This window comes from Centruroides vittatus, unplaced genomic scaffold (genome assembly GCF_030686945.1).
Source record: "Centruroides vittatus isolate TY-2023 unplaced genomic scaffold, ASM3068694v2 contig_2818, whole genome shotgun sequence".
NCBI classification, from domain to species: domain Eukaryota; kingdom Metazoa; phylum Arthropoda; class Arachnida; order Scorpiones; family Buthidae; genus Centruroides; species Centruroides vittatus.
In genome coordinates, this window is record NW_027121792.1 from 1,591,729 (window position 1) to 1,612,584 (window position 20,856).

A 20,856-nucleotide genomic window follows, 5' to 3' on the forward strand; every position below is an offset into this window, starting at 1 on the left:
TGATAAATGGAACTCAGAACGCTTGATGGATACTGTGTCTGTTGTCTTTGGAATTTTATCTAACAATTAATAATGTTGGTTATAATTAATGTCGACTTTTGTTTTAAGAGATTTCCCATCTTAATTTCTCTATGGTTACAGAAGATTTAATTAAATAATAAGAGAAACAGAGATGAAATACTTTACATTAATGAAAATTTCCTTAATTACAATATTTTATTATTATAATCCTCATCATCTTAATTAAAAATTGTACAAACACGGCATTGTCCACAACAATGATGCATGCTTATTCATAGAAGATAATGTTTTGAAGTACAATTAAGCTTAAAACCAAATTAATGCCATCTGGAACTTGCAATTATACATAAATTAGATAATTGTATTTTATAAATTTACTTTATAAAACTATGAAGACATCAATAACCATTAAACCTACTCATTCAGAATATGAAATTTTCATACAAATCAGGACATAATCAAATTTATCAAACTGTCCACGATCAAATTTTGCATTTTGACATGTGTCCTATCTATTGATCACGTCTTTACTGATATTATCGAAAATCTATGCTAACTGCACAGATTTTTTGACTGAATACCTGTCCTTATCTATGGATATTTTTATTAAAAATGACATATTTAAAATATTAATTATAATTTTAAAAGATGAAGAAATTCTTGAGAATTACTACTGAATTTTATAGATAGAGTTAGACGTTTTCTCTCTCTTTCCAACAAGAAACTAGCTATTTAAATAAGTTTTGAGAATAGCACGACAGCTAGTACAACATAAATTATTCATTAACAACTGTAAAATATTCGAAAAGCTTGTAGTTCTCATTGCTCACCAGTTGTCTTCGTCTTTATAATGGATTCGGAGGAACTTTGAAAGGTGTCACCTCCTCCACCGTCTATTCAGGTAAGTAACCGAATTTTTGGTATCAGATTTAGTTCAATATATTAATTTTATTCCAATTTAAATGTTGGACATTTATTGTCGAACGTTTGCTTTATTTAAATTTTATTTTCTGTGTTAAAATATTATTGTCTTCTTTGTGTGTTTATAGAGGCAGAAAGACTAAGTTTTATCCCAGTGTTAGCCAGAGGATGTTGATTTATGATCCACATTTTAAAATACTTCTTGCACGTTCATCAAGATAAATCGATTCTCCTGGATATCAACCAATGCACAATTCACACAAGGATAACTTGACATAAAACTGTATTATCTTATATAATTATCCTATAATAAAATTATACATCTGTCCATTTATATTTAAATGGTATATTATGAGAAATTTATCATAAAAATTTTAAATTAAATAAATTTTTTTAACATAATAATTTCCTCACAATAACCACTTAAATTTCCTATTACAAAAACAATAATTCTTCATAAAATGATCTGTTCATTTATTTATTTTTATAAATGATAAAACGATTTCAAATTAAAATTAAATTTTAAATTGATAAAAATATATGTTTAAAATCTCAAAAAATTTCGTGTGTTTATTTATTCATTTTATTATAATTTTGATAAAGTAGGAAGAATAAGTTTAAAATAAATTCACATATTATAACGTTAATCATTTATATTTAACAAAGTCTAGAAAATAAATTCAAATTTTTAATAAAGTTTAATTGAAATTATATTGAAAAATTTATTAAAATTTCTTGGAATATTTTTGAAATTCTCTTGAAATATTCTTGAAAATATTGTTAAAATTCTCTTGAAATATTCTGAAATATTGTTAAATTCTCTTGAAATATTCTTGAAAATATTGTTAAAATTCTCTTGAAATATTCTTGAAAATTCTCTTGAAATATTCTTGAAAATATTGTTAAAGTTCTCTTGAAATATTCTTGAAAATATTGTTAAAATTCTCTTGAAATATTCTTGAAAATATTGTTAAAATTCTCTTGAAATATTCTGGAAATATTGTTAAAATTCTCTTGAAATATTCTTGAAAATATTGTTAAAATTCTCTTGAAATATTCTGGAAATATTGTTAAAATTCTCTTGAAATATTCTGGAAATATTGTTAAAATTTTTACGATAAAATTTATATTAATGTAAATTATCGTGAAAATTATCTTGAATTTTCCTAAATTTATACGAATGTTATCGTATTGAAGATCTTTTAAAATGAATTAAAATCCCGCCTGAAACATAATCATAATAAAAGGGACAATTTAATTTGTCATCGAAATATAAATTACACTGTAAATTAATTATAATTAAATATACAAAATGAATTTTTAAAAGATAAAATTTACAATGTAATTTGTCTTGTCGAAATGAGTAAAGGTGAAATTTTACAACCTCATTTCTTTTTATTGTTATTCCGTTTTCGGCGGCATTAAAATTATTTAATTGTTACGTCACCAAATTTAAAAAATCTTGCAAATGTTATTGGGTTAACAACTTAAACGGTCGAAATCGTTACGTCATAATTAGATTTAAACGAGTCGTTCCATTGTTACGTCACCAAAAAAAAACTTTTAATTTAATTGATCAATTACTAAATAAAGTTGTGATGTAATAATACAACGTTACACAATCGTTTAGTTTGACGTCATAATGATATTTTTAAATTGTTTAAATAACGAATTTATTTAATTTTACGTAATAAAATTAATGATGTTTATTTTAAAGAATTTTAAAAAAAATTCAATTTAAAAATAATAATAAATAATTTTGATCAATTTTCTAAATAAAAATTAAGAAAAATATTGGCCTAGATAATTAATTAAAGCGTTAATTAAAATTATTTTTCCATAATAAAATAGAAAAATATTATTTTATTTCCATTATTTTCTTATAAAAATTGAAAAAAGTAAAGAGAAAATCGCTATTTTCACATCATAAAACTTGACAAAATATATATATATATATAAAATATTACAGTGTTTATATTTTATATAAGACATAAAGAGGTGATAAATAAAAAATAGAAGAAAAATTTAAAAAAAAATGAATAATTAAATTCGAAAATAGGATCGATAATTGAATATTTAATTGACATTTTGTTTAATTAAAATTTTGATAAGTGAAAATCACAATATTATAGCAAACATGAAGTTTTAATTTAAGAAAATTATTAGAAAATTAATCAAATATTTAAGGAAAAATATCGTTTTATTTATTTGATAATACCAAGTAATTATGTTTACAAGGATCGATACTTTACTGTTAACTGGGAGAAAATATTCTATTCTAGGATTAATAATAGTAATTATATAATAATTAATAATATTTTAATTCGTTTAATTATGTTTTTTTAAGTAAAAAAAGGTTATAATTTGAATTTTTTTTTAAATATTTTTTTCTTTTTTTCCGTCGTTTGAATTCATTAAATTCCATTCTTATTTAGATTTCAATTCATAAATCAAATTTGGCGAAAAGGTTTTTAAGTAAATCATTAAAATTCAAACAAAGAAAAATACCTGAAAGTGATTTATGAGTAAAATTAAAAATGTTAAAGAATTATCTTCGGCCAGACAGATTTTTGAAGAAGATTCTGTAAGGGAAGAAATGAAAAAATCTTCATTATTTTCTTATCAGAAATTTGCTTAGACCATTTAACATCATTACCAAAGTGCAATTTGACTTACGTTTTGTAAGAAACTAAAGAAAGTTTGAGTTAGAAAGACAGACGTCTTGTTCCATAGGGAATACAAGTGTGGAAGGTTGTGATATGCTATCTAAATACTACAGGGTTACTTTGTATAGGGTTCTGGATGATTTTCCATCAGTAATAACCCTGAAGTTTTCAAAATTTTCGTATATTTACATATTCTAGAATCTTTTCAAGACAATTTTTTCCTTGTAAGATTATTAAAAAGTTCTTTGAGAGGATTTACATGCTATCATCTATATCTTCAGCTCATTAGTTCCATGTAACTGACGACCATCTCGTTGAAACTTCTTTAATGTTTAAACTTTAAGAAAATAATCTTAAAATCCTTGTAAACATCTAAGAAATTCGATTTTCTAAAAATAATTATTAATTAATAATTTATTCGAAGACGTTTAAGTTGATGTCATTGGTATGTTTTCGTATGCCGACATTGATTTTTCAGCCAATAGATAATTAACTTTTATAACTTTTGTTATCATTTTTATTGATGATTTTTAAATTGTTCCGCCTTATGATTTATTATCATTTTCTAGAATATTTTAATTTATAAATGACATTGATTGAAAATTATTCCCGTCACTTAGAAACGTAGAATATTCTACATGCATAGAAGTTTGTTACTGAACAAGGTTTAATTAACGTGTAGATCAAGAATGGGTGTTGGGATATAATTAACATTGTTGATGCGAAGCAGGATACTATTCAGTAAATTTAATAAGTGAGTTATACGCGGCTATGTATTGCTTATTATGCCATGAAGATTTTTAAACAGGTTCGATAGTGGGATGCTGAAGATCGTTGCAGGATGATAGGGATAAAAAGAAATGGAGTAAATGATTTTTCCTTCTGTTTGCACCGATTGCTTTTCAAGAAATCTAACTTAGTTTGGTTTAATATTATCAGTTTATCTGACAAGACCAGATACGTTGTCAAATATTGATACATATAGATTTAAGTTGAACGAAAACAATATTTAAAATCGATCTCCAATAACTTACTTTCTATCAATATTTTCCAGCATTCAGATGTCACTGAAATGCCTGAATTCGGAATTGTCTATGATGGATTTAGATATTTTATAAAATTCTCTCTATACTCTTGTTCTTATTCGAATAAAATATTTATAAATATATATATAATATTCTTATTAAATGTAGGCTAAGTAGAGAAATAATGATTAAGAGATCAAAGCGGATTGTTTGAATTAAAGTGAATAGCTATTAAGTTAGCATATAAATCACATAATCACGATACATAATGATTGGATTATGTTAATTTTATGAAGGAAAGATGCATAGAAAAGTTATTAGGAGAAGAGGAGTAGGAACAGCATCTTCTATGCATCTCTTCTACTAACTGTAGAATGAATATTTAGAAAATAAAATAAAATAAACAGCGGAACGACAAATACGAGAAAACTGATTAATTATAGAAAAAAAAATAAATAAAACATTTTTAAAAAATCAGAAAAATTTAAAGAAGATTGGAAGAATATAGACAAAAGACAAGAAAAAGTCAGTCGTCGTTCAGTTGTTCATGTAATTATTCTAAGTATACTTAGAATAATTACATGAACATGACTTGATTAAAAGAAAAAAGAAAGAATAAACAAAGTAGTAAATCGAATAAAGAATAAACATTATAATAAGAAAAATATAAAGAATAGAAAGAAAAAAAAATAGAATAAAAGCGAGAAAAGCAAATATAAGTGGAGAGAGGGAAAAAAATCGAGAAAACTTATTTCTAAAAGTTTCCTGTTTAAAATTAATTATAAACAAAGAATATTTTTAAACACCCGAAAAAAAAAAACTTATTTGGATAACTTATACCATTTCTCTCGTTTCGAATTTGATTAAAAAAAGCGGCAGTTAATTATTAACGAAAGGGTTTTTTGTAGAGAAATCGCTAATTTTCGGGGATGAATGAGGGCGATAAAAAGTTTCGACCACGTGGTGGGCTTATTAGTTTCTCAGAGTTTGAGAAATCGTCCACCAGAGGGCTAGAAATCGTTTCAGACAGACTAACACGGGCTTATTCAGAGGCGGCCTCGTGCGCTGGAGTTGCCAGTTGTATGGTCCCGTGCTGCACACCGGTATTGGATTAGATATGATGTCTTAAAATATGGCAGATCCAAGAACAGTTATTGAAGGCACATTAAAATATAGAGATGGGAAGAAGGTAATTGTGTGTCTAGTGCTGCAACTTGTGTTTTGTGGATTGTTTATCATACAACTCTAAGGATATTTTGTCTGTTGCAGTGGAAGCCCAGATGGTGTGTGGTGAGCAAGTTATCGCCTGTAGCAGGTTAGTTTCTGATTGATTTATGTATAATAGCCGTTGAAAAATATTTATCTCTACATCTCTTTAAAGAAAAGTTGGCGTGAAAACTTTTCCCAGCCTTTAAAAGTGACAGAATTTACACCAAAATTCCACGATTATTATCCAGAATTTTTTTAAAATTTAATTATTTAAATAATCAAATTTCACGTTTTTATAACTGCTTAATGAATAGATAATAAAGTTTTTAAAATATTACACAAATTATTATTAATATTATTATAATTGGTGAAAAATTTATGTTGAACCCATTATGCATTTTTTAAAGTATATAAAATAAAAATAGCTCGAACTTAAATTATTTAAAAAAATATATTTATGTGAAGGAAGAATGGTATTTGTTTGATGAAATCTGGTCTTGACGCATCTCTGTAGTTACCTCAAAGAATTTTTCTCCGCTGAACACATTGCATCCATACAATAATGATGGAAGCAAGCATTCTTCTGCTTGTAAAAATATATCATTTATCGCAAATATTACTGTGGACTGATTTCTTTCAGAGGACTAGAATTTCTTATGACGAAAACTTCCGCGTATTCTTCTAGAAAAAAGGCAATTTTTTCCATTCTGAGCTCTTTTAAAATGCCTCTAAAGAATATCTGATACAGAATAGAATTCCAGCAATCGAAATTTGACCAGCAAGGAGTATGAGATAATAAACTCGGCTATAATAATTTATAAATATAAGTGAAACTTTAGGAAATTACATCGTATTATTTTTGAAATGATTTATAATTTAAATATATTCCATTTTATAATATTTTATAGTCTCGATTCATTGATTTTTCCTTCCTTCTAACTTGATTGTATTTAAGTAAATATACTTTAATATTTAATAGGAAAGCTATTTATATAGTCTTATATAAAATATCGATTTTAATCTCTATTTTTTCTAATGTAGAATCGACATAGAAATATTTTATTCTAAAGAATTTTACGTTTGTAAATATAAATTAGCATAATTTCCGCTGCGTAAATTACACATTTATACAAATTTTCTGATGCATCTTTTCACATATTTATACTTAACATTCACACATATTTTTAACTAGAAATTTCTACACTCATTCCTCCAATATCAAAGAATAATGGGCATACGTATACACTGTCTTTGAAAGTAGAACGAGGCCTTTCGTAACGTTAGATCCTAAGCTACAGCTTATTTAACTTACAGGGCAAACCCAACTCTGCCAGTGTTTAAAACTAAATTAGAGAACAGAAAATATACACAACACGATTACAATTGATCAATAAAACGGAATGAAATAAATTAAAGTTTATTTAATTGAATTACATCCCTGTTTCAATCATAAGGTAATTTTATGATGTGTTTTCTCTTAAAATTTGGATATTAGTAAAGAATAAAGGTTAGAATAAATATTATTAATGGATGCGGAATCCCGGAACGTGCATGCACACATCCACCAATCCTTCCATTTTCCACAGCTCACTACAAAACCATCTATATCCGTCAAAAATTGGAAGAAGTAGAGGGGGAAAAAACTACAATGACGAGATCTGCACGAAATATAAAAAAAAGGAAAAAAAATCCTGAAAACTCTAAAAGGATGGCGGGAATCTGTGTAAAAAGTTCAATGGGTAATCAGACAGTTGGTATAAGTCTGACCAAGTTAGGAAAAACGAAGATAGGAACAACTCCTTCGAGACTTTCCATCTAATCACTGCTCGGAGCGTCCTCTGCGTCCGGTACACACCGGAAGTTGGTCGGTGTGAAATTGATTCACAAACCATCGATATCCGGACAGACCTTGATTTCTGTAACCATGGTAACATCGTCTTGAGACTGAAGAAACTAGAGTTATAGACTTGACTGGATACCATGCTCTACTTTCGATAAAACAACCTTAACCGGCGATATAGGCCTCTGACCTATATATATATGTACTTTCATCGCCAGGTCAAGATCTACTCATATTTATATCAGTTGAAAACTTTATAATAACTTTCTACTTGAGACTTAGCATCCTGAGAGTGATTAATTACATTAATATAAGCCAGAAATTAAGATCTTTCTATATAATTTTTTAACATTATATTATATTATTATAAAGAAGCTAAGAAACTGATTTTTATTTATAGTTAAAATTATAATTTATACTCCTTTTATTCTTATTTTTAGCGTATTCTTCTGTAAACTTGTGACGGATTTGATGACATTTAAAGTAACACCAAGAATCGTGATTGCCTATATTTAACATAAGCCAAGAAATTCCTTAAAATTAACCATATAAAATTGCTTATACGTAGCTCTATATTTGTATGTCGTTCACTAAATTAACGTTTCTCACGCGGTATATTTATGATAATTCTATATCGATAACTCGTTTACTATATTATTAAATCAAATTAAGTCGTAACGTATCAATGATTTACATTGATGTTCAGATCATTTTGACTACGATAGTCTCTATCTAAACGATAAAAGTAATTTAGAATGGATTTTTTTCCCTACTTCTCCATCCTCAATCTCTCTTCGGGATAAACGTATCAGTAGAAAAGATGAACAGATAATAGTCCATGTCAAAAGATGAAAAATTATATTTATCATAATGATTTTTACAAAATAACCGAGGTTTTTACTTTCTTATCGTAACGAAATTTTAAACAAATATCAAAAATGAGAGATAGAAATAATCTGACAATTTGACTTTTTGTCGCACACTTAGAATGGTAATGACTTAGAAGTTAATGGACTGAACCTATAGACTATCTACAATGGAGAAGAAATGTCGAGGGGTGTGACTTCGGCTAGAATCATTGCTTAGCCCTCGTATTAGACTTAATGGTGGAAGCAAGATAGAGATCCACACCCCCTCGATCACGTGACAGCGAAGCAAGGCTGGCAGAAAGCCAGTACTATCCCCTCTATCTTTTAATGAAACAGTACGCAAGATATCTAATTTTTTTTTTCTTTCCTTTTCTGAATTCTAGACAATTGCCAAGTCATAAAGTGGTGCTGCTTGTGAATTAGTATTTAGTTCTGAGACCACTTAGAAAATAGGAACATAAATCAAGTAAAGGGAGTGATATATCATCTAGGTTTCACATTGATAGTTTCTTCTATATTCGTCTATGACAATATGATTTATTATTTATATTTATTCAAATTTCCACGGAAAATTTTCCAAGATCAAATATTGTATATCTGTTCAACACGATTATAATTACTCAGATATGTAGGGTTTACAATCGGAATGTTGAGTGTTTGCTAATAGTTCATTGTGTGTCTCATCCGTCTTCTTAATTACTTCAGTTAATGATGCAAGTTGTGTTTAGTAGAATTTATCACTTCTTTCGAGCGTTGTTCTGTATGAATTCAATCATTAATTATGTCTCACACATTATTAAAGTTTACTACAATTTCTCAGTAATTTGTTTCTTTGGGTTAAAGGCGATTTTTATCAGCAATTTTTTTCTGCCTTCATCTTCCTTTCTATTATTGCACACAATAATTCCGGAGAGTAAAGGAATTTCGCTATAAAACTTTATCATTTTATCGATGGTTTTTACATACATAGATATTGTATAAAAATAAAACAAGGAACCTTGTTCGCAAATGGAACTACGTTGTAAAGATGGCAAGGGAATAGATAGCGTACAAAAATTCTTATCTATCATCAAAATCAAATAAGGCTTTTCTTTACTCTTGTTTACATTTTTATTTAATCCTAAAACGATTTACGGTATAAAAAGATGATTACCCGAGTTAAAAAAAAAAGCTTTTTAATGGCAATTATAATTCCTATCATCTCAATTTATGCTTATTTTTTAACTATACAGTCATTTTTACGTGCATAATTATTAACTAAGATGTATTTTCAAGCCTCTGCAGCCTATCAATTATGGATTATTAGATTCCTTATCTATTAGCTCGTTATATTTCAACTTGCGGTTTATGCAATCTCGCTTAACGGGTTATTATTTTGATTTTTTTAATAATTTTATCGCGCTAATAAACGTGTTTTTTTAATGCATTAACAAGCAGATACACGAGTATAAATTAAAGAACGAATTTTCTTATGTGCCTCAACATTAATTATTGTCTAGATTATTGTAAGAAAACACGGATAACCGATCCTTATGCTGATTAATTAAGAAATTTTATCGTTGAATGAAGAATTTTTAAATCTTTCGTAAAATTAAGTAATTTTTTTCGAGATTAAATATTTATTTTTCTTTGAGAAAATACAGTAATTAGAGTCATTCAAAGTGAAACAAGTCCAATTAAAATGTTGCAAAGGAACAATTTTGCTAATTAAACATGTCGACAAGATTCTTCTAATTAGTCCAAGTTACCGATACCTGTTCGTCTTCACTTCTTACAATCATTATTGAAATCACCTGGCATCTTCCATGACAAATTCTCCAGTTTGATGCTCTTTTTAAAATTTAATCCTAGGATATAAATAAATTCTGACTAAATTCTACCGATCCAACGAGACATTTTCTTCGAGAAACTGTTGAAAATTTAAAACGAAACACAGTTTAAACTCGAAAATACTTTCAACTACGCTGTTTATTTATACATTTCTCTTCATAATGCTATAATTTAATTTAAATTATTTTCAAAGTAGCGATTTTGATCGTTTCTCCGTCTACTGGGATAATGCATTCGAATACATAAAAAGAGAAATAAATGCTGCGAGTCGTTTAATTCACGACATTAAAATTTGTGAGGTTAAAAGGGCGTATTCGGCTTACAGAAACTATATCGTTTTCTCAGTTATAAATATTTATTTACAAGCAGAACATAGTGAGCAATGACTAAGTTGGATGTCACTATAATCTAGAAAGCATTCATGCATTATTCATGGATGAGTTGAAAAGTGCATCAAAATTGACTTTTGCATCACAATTAGTATATTTGACGTCCGAGTCTGCAATAGTGTTAAGAGGATAAAAAGAAAAACCCATTATACAACTTCTCATTGGCTGGATAAGAAAAAGCGCTTATTCTGGAAGACAAATGACATTAATCAGCTAGAAGAAAACGTTTCTCTTTTGTTTAATTTGTTGTTTGTTACAACCTCTTTCCAAAGAGGAAATGAATTCTTGCAGAAAAGACTTAAAAATAAAAAAAAACTTGCAAAACTTTTTCATCTATTAAAATAAACTTTGTTTTTTAAATTAGTATTTATAATTTTCCTCATTTTTTTTATTTTATTAATTACTTGTCATCATCCTTTTCTTCTCTAAGATCTACTTATCTGTATGTTATGGTTATGATAATTACAGAATGATAATGCTTATTGAAATGGTAATATGAAAGATAAATAGTGATGATGGTAAATGGTGTCATAGAGACACGACAATAACCCTTTAATTACCATTTAACATCATAGTTTACATCTCTTGATCGGTTAGTTAATATACAATAATTACTGTATATCTACTGTGTATATACATAAAATAAACTTTACAATTTTAAATTAATTAATTATAAAAAAATATATTAGTTTTAATTGCATTTTCAACCTTAATTAATTAAAAATTGTTGTTTATTTTCTATTTTATAGGTAAGTTACTTATGCCTATATGATTTTACGCAATAAAGGTACGTATAATTAATTAATTTCTTGATTTAGTTTTTAGATATTTTAAACAAATATTTTTATATTATAAAAAAAGTTAAATTTTAAATTTGAATAACATTTTTAAAAAAGTAAACTTAATTTATTTATATTTTAATTTTTATTCTAAAATAATAAAAAAAATTATATAAAAATTTTTAATAAAGTTTTAAGAAATATACTAGAAAAGGAAAACAAAAAAAAAATTAAATTATAGCTATCAACATGTTTCTGCCCCTGCAATTCATTCTTCTTAGCAGAACTAAATGATTCAGCAGTGAAGCCGCCTTACACTAATTTATCAACTATGTTTATTTGTAACAGAGTAACTTAAAATTAAAAGCGATACTTAATCTTAGATTAAAAAAAAAACACAAAAAATAAACTTTTTTCTTATAAAAATACGCTTTTAATTAAACTATATTTCTTTAAATAGAAATTACAATATTTTCTTACATTTTTAATAAGAAAAACCTTAAGGGCAAAATCATCATTAAAAGTGAATTAAACATATTCAAACTTAAATAATGATTATTATTTTTTGAAGTTAAGAATGATTTTAAGTTAAGTAATGCTCGAAGGAGGTAAAAAATGATTCAAAGATAAATCACAAACGGAAATTATCTCGTAGCATGCATACGAAGCATGCAAAGGTAAATCTTGTCTATGGGAAAATGAATATTTGGTAAAGGGGTCATCTGTACGTCATCTCATATTTTAGATTAATCAAGTAATCGGATAGAGATGAGTCACCTTTCGTGACGCATTGCTTCGTGTGTAGTCACCCACCTGGTCCAGTTTCGTTCAGGTGATCAATGACGTAACAGAAATGTCGTGGGATTTCCTATCAGGAATACAACATTGCAAAAGAAATTTCACTGAATACATTTTCTCTATTAAATTATCAATCAAATATCTTGTTAATTTTTGAAAGATTACTCTTCAATATAACTAGGGATAATTCTTCATAATGTTGCATTAACAAACTCGAATTTTAAAATACAATTAATTTTATATTACGAAATAAAAAATGTATTTAATTTTTTAAATTTTAAAGTCGAAAATGGGATGTTTTATATATATATATATATATATTTGGTTTCGAGAGCAATGATAAAGAACTAACAGGTAAACCTAATGATAAATCGATTGCAAAAGAAAAGAAAAAGAAGAAAAAATGTGAATTGGGAAAACTTTCGTCCATGTACAGCTTCCAAATTCACTCTTGGTTTAAGTAAAGTTAAAAGAAAAACTTTAGGGAGTAAAGAAAAAAATATATATATATTTCCTTCTAGAATTTTGATCAATTCTAGTTGTTTGAAGTTGGCGAAAGAATATTACTTAAATTCAATTTAAGAAAAATTGGAAAATTTTACTATCTTAGAGTGATTTTTATATTTATATGTATGCTAAAAAGTTTTTGTATAAATAATATTACACACACACAAGGGCCTTATATATATATATATTTACAATATAATTTTCTTTCGATTGATTGAAAATATTTTTGGATTTTTTCTCCTATGCATGCCTCGGAATTTCCACCTTTTCTAAGTGTATAGTGAAGAGAAAATTATAGGTTAGTCTGTGCCAAGTTCCTTTTTAGAAAATACGCATGCGCAATTCTGACAAGATCATAGCAAAGCGAAGGAAGGGTCTGTCACGCTAGTGCTTCAGGGTGGGGTTTTTTCAAATCGACAGAAAGAGACACGTTTTCAAGCTTTCTCTACTGAAAAAAAAACTATATACTGGTATGAAAAAGTAGTAAAAATTATAAATTATTTATTTAATTGTTAAAAATAATTAATGTTTATAGAAAATTTATAAGTTATCCCTGCCATTTTTAGACATGACTTGCAGAAAGATTGATGAAAAGTATTACAGAAAATCGATAGAATAATAAGTATTTTCAGTATTACATAACGTAATGCTTAATTATTATAGTTTCAAGAGCATAAACTGCAAATTATTTGCTTAAATGAGTTTACTAGGCAAACTCATAAGTTTGTCTTTAGCATTACCAATATTTAAATCAAAGATTAAGGAACTTCTATTAATATACCGACGTACACACATATGTATATATATTAATATATATATATACTGTATATAGAATTATTTCGGAAATTTCGCAGTTTCGCGAAACTTTGAAGGATTTTTTACAGTAATGGAATGATTGAAAACGAGATTAGAGCAACATTACACATCCTATATCAAATATCTGATAGTTTCTAGTGTGAAACAGAGGTGTCTTCGACTCACCCCCTAAGGATGCCCTTATTTCCCTTATCTCTACATTCCCGGAAATAGGTTTTTCTACTGCTAATCCTAGTCAAGTTGTAGTATCTCAAACGACATCTGCTAGTTTCTGGTCACACACGTTTGAAGATTATCTCGCTGCTATAAGTGCACATTGGCTTCTTGATAGAAGAAAATCCTTCATATATTTTTATTTATTATATATAAAAATATGTATTTTCCTTTTTTTTAAAATATTATTTATAGTTTATAAAGTAATCAATTGAAAAATTACCAATTCTTCTCTAAATGTTGAGATTTCGTGCAATCTAATATCGATTTTTCAAGTACTTTTTTTCTTACAAAAAAAGTAAATATATATATACATAAACTTTTTTATTTATTAAAGTTTATTAAACAAACTTAAAGTGAAATCAATATATTAAAGTTATACAAATAAAAGTATTTTTAAACGTTAAAAAATCCTAAATTATCTTAAAATTGAATAGAACGACAGACATTAATATGGAATTTATGATACATAATTATCAACTTTCGTTAATTGATAAATTTCCAAATGAGTCGAAAATAGCATTTGTGTGCTATCGATGCTACCGATAATTGCAATCAATCGGAAGTTTAGAGAGAGTAAATTCTGTTAGTCTCATAATCAGTGCTTCCATTGGGTGAAGTTGAGTCCAGTCTGGAGTAATCGATCGGAAGGCTTCAGGTTGTCACTTCATCTCTCTGACTGCGGACACTTTATCGGACAAATAAACTAACCAACAACAGTTATGTTTACGACTTGGGAAAGAAATAAACCTCCAGCTGCTGAGAATCATTCGCATCCAATCTCTAACACCAGATATTACATAAGGAGTCTGGAAGAGAATCTAATTGATATGAGGTGATGTAGGAAAGATCTTTCTCGCTTGCTTCCAGGCTAACAATTTCTTCTTTTATACAAAGATTCCAATTGATTTTTATGGAACTGTAGCGATGCTGTAAAGTTTAAATTTGAAATAAAATATATATATATATTTTAAATTTTTATTCGATAAAATATAATTCTGGCAACGTTTAAAATTTTATTCTTATTTAAAGACAATAAAAATCCCGTAGCAGGATGTTCCAATGATTACTTAATAAGCAAGATCACTTTAAATATCTGAGTGCATCGATCTTTCCACTGGTCGATGCACTTTCACATTGTTACAAATGCCTTCAAATCTCCCCAGTTTTGGCTTCGGTATCTGACGAGAAAACCAAACTACATGACCGTTCTAAATCCTACAGGAGATCCTTCCTTCTCCTTTGTCCCAGATGGAGGAGTATCAAAGTTAAAAAGCCCATTTGAGTGAAGAATTTTCCGAAATGACGACAGCACCCCTGTCACTCAGCATGAAAATTGTAAGAGATGTAACCCTCGAGAGAAAAAAAAATGAAATGTAAATTCTTCCAACCGAGTTTTCACGTTTTTTTTTTAAAAAAAATATATATATATATTATTAAAATTAATCTATATGGAAGCTCGATAAGATTAAAGCAAGAGCTTGGCTCTAAAGGTAAATATTCACTGCTTTAAAGGATAAAGCAAATTGAAAATGGATAATTTAATTTGAATTCAAGCTCTATAAATCGAGTTAGAATGGAATTATCTGCCATTTGAGTAATTGGCTATAATTTAAATTAATATAATAAGCCAAAAATATCTGCGAATATTTTGATATTTTTAACCTTTTCCTATGTAAAAATGACTTATAAATGACACAGAATGACTTAATATCTTACTTTAACAGATTACAATAGATCGTTTATGATGGAATAAGTCATATACAATGTCCATGTTACATAGATCTCGTTCTGCCTTTCTCTGAAGATGATTTGATTAACTTGGGTCAGATTCTCTTATTATAATAGCTTTGCAAGACATATATATAGGGCCATATTTGATTAGGTTAGATTGTTTATTTGTCCCTCGATCCGTATTAAGTGCTCTCGGGACATATTAGTTTATGAGAGCTGAGGGAAGATTTTCCTCTTTGTTATTATTGGTGTGGTTTACATAAGTTATTTATGACAGATAATTAATATTTATAAGAATATATTAATTAAGGATTAATTAACATTTTACGCTCGAAAATATTAGATTTTTAACATATTTTAAGAAGAAAAAAATTCTGATTTCGTCTTTAAATTTCAGTCACTTCATTGAAGATTCGAAGGATTAGAAAAAGGAATAAATAAATAACGGAAATGTGTTAAATTATTCGTTATAAATATTTTTTTTTCTTTCCTATTAAAGATGAGATTTGTTACAATAAAATAATTTAAATCGCGCTTGATAGGTATAACAATATCTCATCAAAATTATTCTGTATTTACAATAAAAATGCAAATTTTATTCATTTGTTCATCAGCTAAACTATTTTCAATAGATTTGGAATCTTTTTCTTAAAGTTCCCTTGGAAATTGAATTGTTTTTATCAACACAATACCCAAAGAAATTCTAGAACAAAAGTCAACTCGTTGATTTGTAAGAAACCCTATTTCTACCATTCAAATCTTTCTATTGATTTTAGAATTACAATCCCTCTAGAAAAGAAAGGAAAAAAAGCTAGTTTAGGATAAGACGTTTATTTTTAAACTTAACATTTTTTTTATATATATAATAGTACCAGCATTTTATAATAATCCAAGATAAACATTGCAAATCTTGTTATTTTAAAAACATGCAGGCTTCACCGCATTACATCCATTATTATAGGAATTTACTAACTATATAACTGATATAATATGTTTGCAAACCATTTATCGAGTCTATCGACTTTATATTATAGTTTATAAGGCTGAATAAGATTATACCAAGAGCTTGGCTCTTAATTAACATCAGTAAATAGCATAATTACCTGTTTACTATCTTACGTACACGCATTTACTATTTATAGAACAACGTAAGCATAATTATACGCAGATAATTAGCATTTATATCAGATCGGAGAAGGATACTCGGCACAAAATTGATAAGGAAGATGAAAACTCCATTAAGTTTCCATTTGCGCAAAGTTAGATCAGTTAATTAAGGAAGAGGTATGTTTTTAATTAAAATATATAATAATAATAATATTTTTGGAATTATTTAATTAACTTAACGATCAGGATGGACAAAATTAACACAAACGAGTGAATGCGGTTTCTCGGACTGATAGCCAACTGGACAAATCTCCAGAGACGACATTTTACGCTTCAGGAAATGCGTCACTACATGTAAGGCCTTCTATGCTAGGAATTGTGGGAGTTACACTCGCCATCTGTTTTCCGAATATTTGAATTACAAAAAAAAAAACCAATGCGACGGACGAAGACAAATCCAAAAACACTCCGAAAAGAATACTTCATTGTTGCTTTATCACATGTTTCCAGTTTTTGAATTTTTAAAAAAATCGATTTCCTCTCCTTTCTCATATTAAATTTCATTTAAAAAATAACTATTACAACTTTTATAATTATTATTGATATTTTAATAAGTTTTGTTCTTTCTCCACGACATTTAAACAGCTTTTTATAAAGTGTAAACATATTAATTGTATAGAAAACTAAAAAGAAAAAAAATTGAAAGAATTTTCCATTATATTTTCCGAATTTAGTTTTATTTATTTTATAAATCGATATTTTATTATCTTTTAAAAAGCATTTTCTTGTATTTTTACGCTTAATAAATGAATACAATTAATTTAAAACATTTTAAGAACTTATTTTATTTTTTATATATAAAAATAGAGGATCTTTTTTACTAAATTTTTGATAAATATTCCTATAAATAAAATATTATTATATAAAATTTAGCGAAATTATATAAAGAAATAATAATTTTATCATTAAATATTCATTGAAAATATACCAGAAGGTAATAAAGATTTCTCTGATTGTAGAGAGAAATTCCTCTACCTTGATTTAATAAATTCTGTTTAAATAAATAACTAATATTTATTGTATTTATTTTAAAGCTATTAATATATAAATATAAACAATTGTTTCAAATACGTATTGTACATAAAGTTTACATCTGTAAATTAAATATTTATTATAATTAATTTACAAATATTAATATAGATTTTAAGAGATTAATTTTTTTAAATTTAATTTACTAATCAATTTTTTATATTAAAATAAAATAGAATAAAATAATTTTATTATACAAAACCTCATTCTATCTGTGAGAATCTGTGAGATTAAATACATGTAATAAAAGATTGAAGCATTTAATTACAATCGAACCTCCAATAACGGCCACTTTCCAACAAAAGACATTATTTACCAACCTTTTTTTGTGTAAAAATACCCCCAAATAACGACCACCTCCGTATAAAGGCCAATTTTTATGTTTCCATCAATGGCCGCGGTTCAGAGGTTCGATTGTAATTATAAATTTACACGCGAGTAAAGTTAAATAATAAAATTAAATTTTTAAAAAAAACATTAAGAAAAGTAGCTAATTTAAATAATCAAATATTTAATTTATTATAATTTGAACTATTTCTAAAAATTAAAAATAGAAAAGAAAAAACATTCAGTAATTTACGACTCAGTTGATGATTAAATTATTTTTGATAATTACTAAATTCTTTTCAATTAAATTAAAGAATAATAATTACTATAGAAAATCGAACAAACGGCAGAAGGAATCTTTTTATTAAAAGTTAAGTTAACAAAATTAGGAAAATTAAAAGTATTTTGTTGAAGAAAAATTAAGATTCTAGGAAAATTTAATATTTGCCTTTACTTTTGCCTTAATTAGGCATTTCTATGGATAGAATTATAATTAGTTTTACAAAACTTGTGTTTATACAAGTAAACACAACGCATACATAAATAATATTTATGAAGTAGAACAGTTTACCATTTAAAAATTAAGTAGACGAGTTAAGAAATTTTTATTAAATTTATTTATTATATTTAAGAAGGAATTATTTAAGTTGTATTACAATTAGAAAATGAGAAAGTTTCTTTTAAAAGTCTATAAATTTATTTATAAAACGGTTAAATGGAAGTTAAATAAGTCAAAAAAAAAAACCGAATCAAATAGAGGAGGAAAGTTATCCATAGATTTTTAAGTAGAAAGTTTTTAAAGAATTAATTAAAATTATGTAATTTTTAAATTGCTAATTAAATGATCTTCCATTAAACGTATTTTCTTCTTTATATAAATAGGAATTTAATTTTGTTTTTGTTTTTTTTTTTTATGTTGCAGTAGATTACGTTTAATCTTATTTATAATGCAGCCGTTCACATTACACGAAAGGTTCTCCTAACAGACAGTAAATCACAAAAATGGCTTCTACAATGCAAATTCCCAATTAAATTAATTTATATGATAAATCTGTGTTCTATTGTGACCATAAAAATTCATGAAGTAAGAAAAGAAAACCAAAATTTAAAAAAAGATTAAAAGATTGAGTATTATTTATTCATTTTACATCAGTTGGCCGAATAAAAGTTTTTTTTACCAATTGTATCATAAATTTTCAGTTATTTTCTATTACTTATAATGATTTGAATTGGAAATTTAATATTTTTCAATTTACTCTTTTGTTCGTTCGGTTTGTATTGGAATTTTCTTTGAGTCATCCGTTTTCATTTAGCTTTCCCCCTGTAAATGTATCTTCCCCTCTTAGCAGAATAGTTATGAGGGGAAGCCAAAAATGACTTCTTATTCAATATTATTATTATTTTTTGTTAATGATTAATAAAAGAAATCTTGGCTTATCGTCAAGAATATCCTATAATTAATTATTTTTTTATTTTACAAAATTTCCTGATAAATAATTTCGAAATTTTACACTATTACTACTGAATTTCTTTAAATATTTAAATTGATTAAATTAAAGTTTGATATTCAGAAAATTAAAAGAAGAGAAGAACAAACGTTTATTTTGTTGGCGTTTCAAGTAATTAAAATAATCAGAAAAGGGTTCCTTTTTTTTAATTTTCTTTCCTTTCAATCGGATCACTAATTAGAACAATGTCTCTTAATCTTTATTATCTTCTGTGTTATTTTTTTCCTCTGAAAATTAATTAACACAGAAAAAGAATTTTATATCAGTAACGCATTTTGCAGGAATTATTTTTTATTGTAAAATTAAAAAAAAAGAGAGAAGTTAGGATGATAAGGAGCAGAATGAGAAACAATTTATTCTTCTAAAAGAGAATAAAAATTGAGCTGGCTCTTATGAAAGAGTAATAATTATCTGCTACTGACCACAACATGGTTGATGTATACTAATTACAACTCTGAATATTCCATTCATTCTCTTGTGGCTAACACAACAGATGGGACAATGAACAGCTGTTAGCCCTTGACTCACATTTCATGCAATTAATATTCATTCTTCACACATTCAGCAAAATATGATAATATTCTTAATTAACTACTTTCGGTTGTTCCATTCCTATTCTCCAAACTTTCATAAATATTACATTAATTTATTATTTTGCAACTTTATATATAATAACTAGATTAGATATTTACTTGATTAATAAAGCATCAAGTTATCATTAAGCTAAGAGCATTCATTACACAGCATTAGCTTCTTGTTTAAAAAAATAATAATAATAACTTTAAAAATGTATTTAATGATATAAATTTTAAAGAAAAAAAAAGACATAAATGTTAATGATAAATTTAACTTTTATAATATTTTATAAATCAATAGTTATTTTCTAGAAAAATGTTTAAATTTTTCTCAAAAAGTTTTGATTTTTCAGCGGTTTTCGTAGAGAAAAAAATAATTCTAGATCAATATATGATAAAATTACTACTTTATTCAAAACTCAGCAACATTTTTGTATACTTTTTAATGTGACAATTAATCATTATACAGCTTTAAAAATTTACTAGACTACTGAATAAATCTATTAAGTATTATAAAATCTTCACTTCAAAAGTATTAAAAGGAGAAAAAGGAAAAATAAAAAGGTAAATCTCTGAGTTTAGAAAACTTATTATCCTCTTTATGTCTAGAATCATCTTTATTAGTTTTTAGTT

At 26.4% G+C, this 20,856-nt stretch overlaps 1 protein-coding gene across 1 annotated transcript in view; it reads left to right on the forward strand.

Moving 5' to 3' along the window:
- The first annotated feature begins 5,687 nt into the window (after positions 1 to 5,687).
- LOC136972175 (uncharacterized) overlaps positions 5,688 to 20,856 on the forward strand; it is a 38,884-nt gene continuing 23,715 nt past the window's right edge. Inside the window, exons 1-2 of the mRNA XM_067266732.1 lie at positions 5,688 to 5,822; positions 5,903 to 5,948. Coding sequence (XP_067122833.1) covers positions 5,766 to 5,822; positions 5,903 to 5,948 — 103 coding nt within the window. The 5' untranslated portion in view covers positions 5,688 to 5,765. The remainder of the gene's footprint in view (positions 5,823 to 5,902; positions 5,949 to 20,856) is intronic.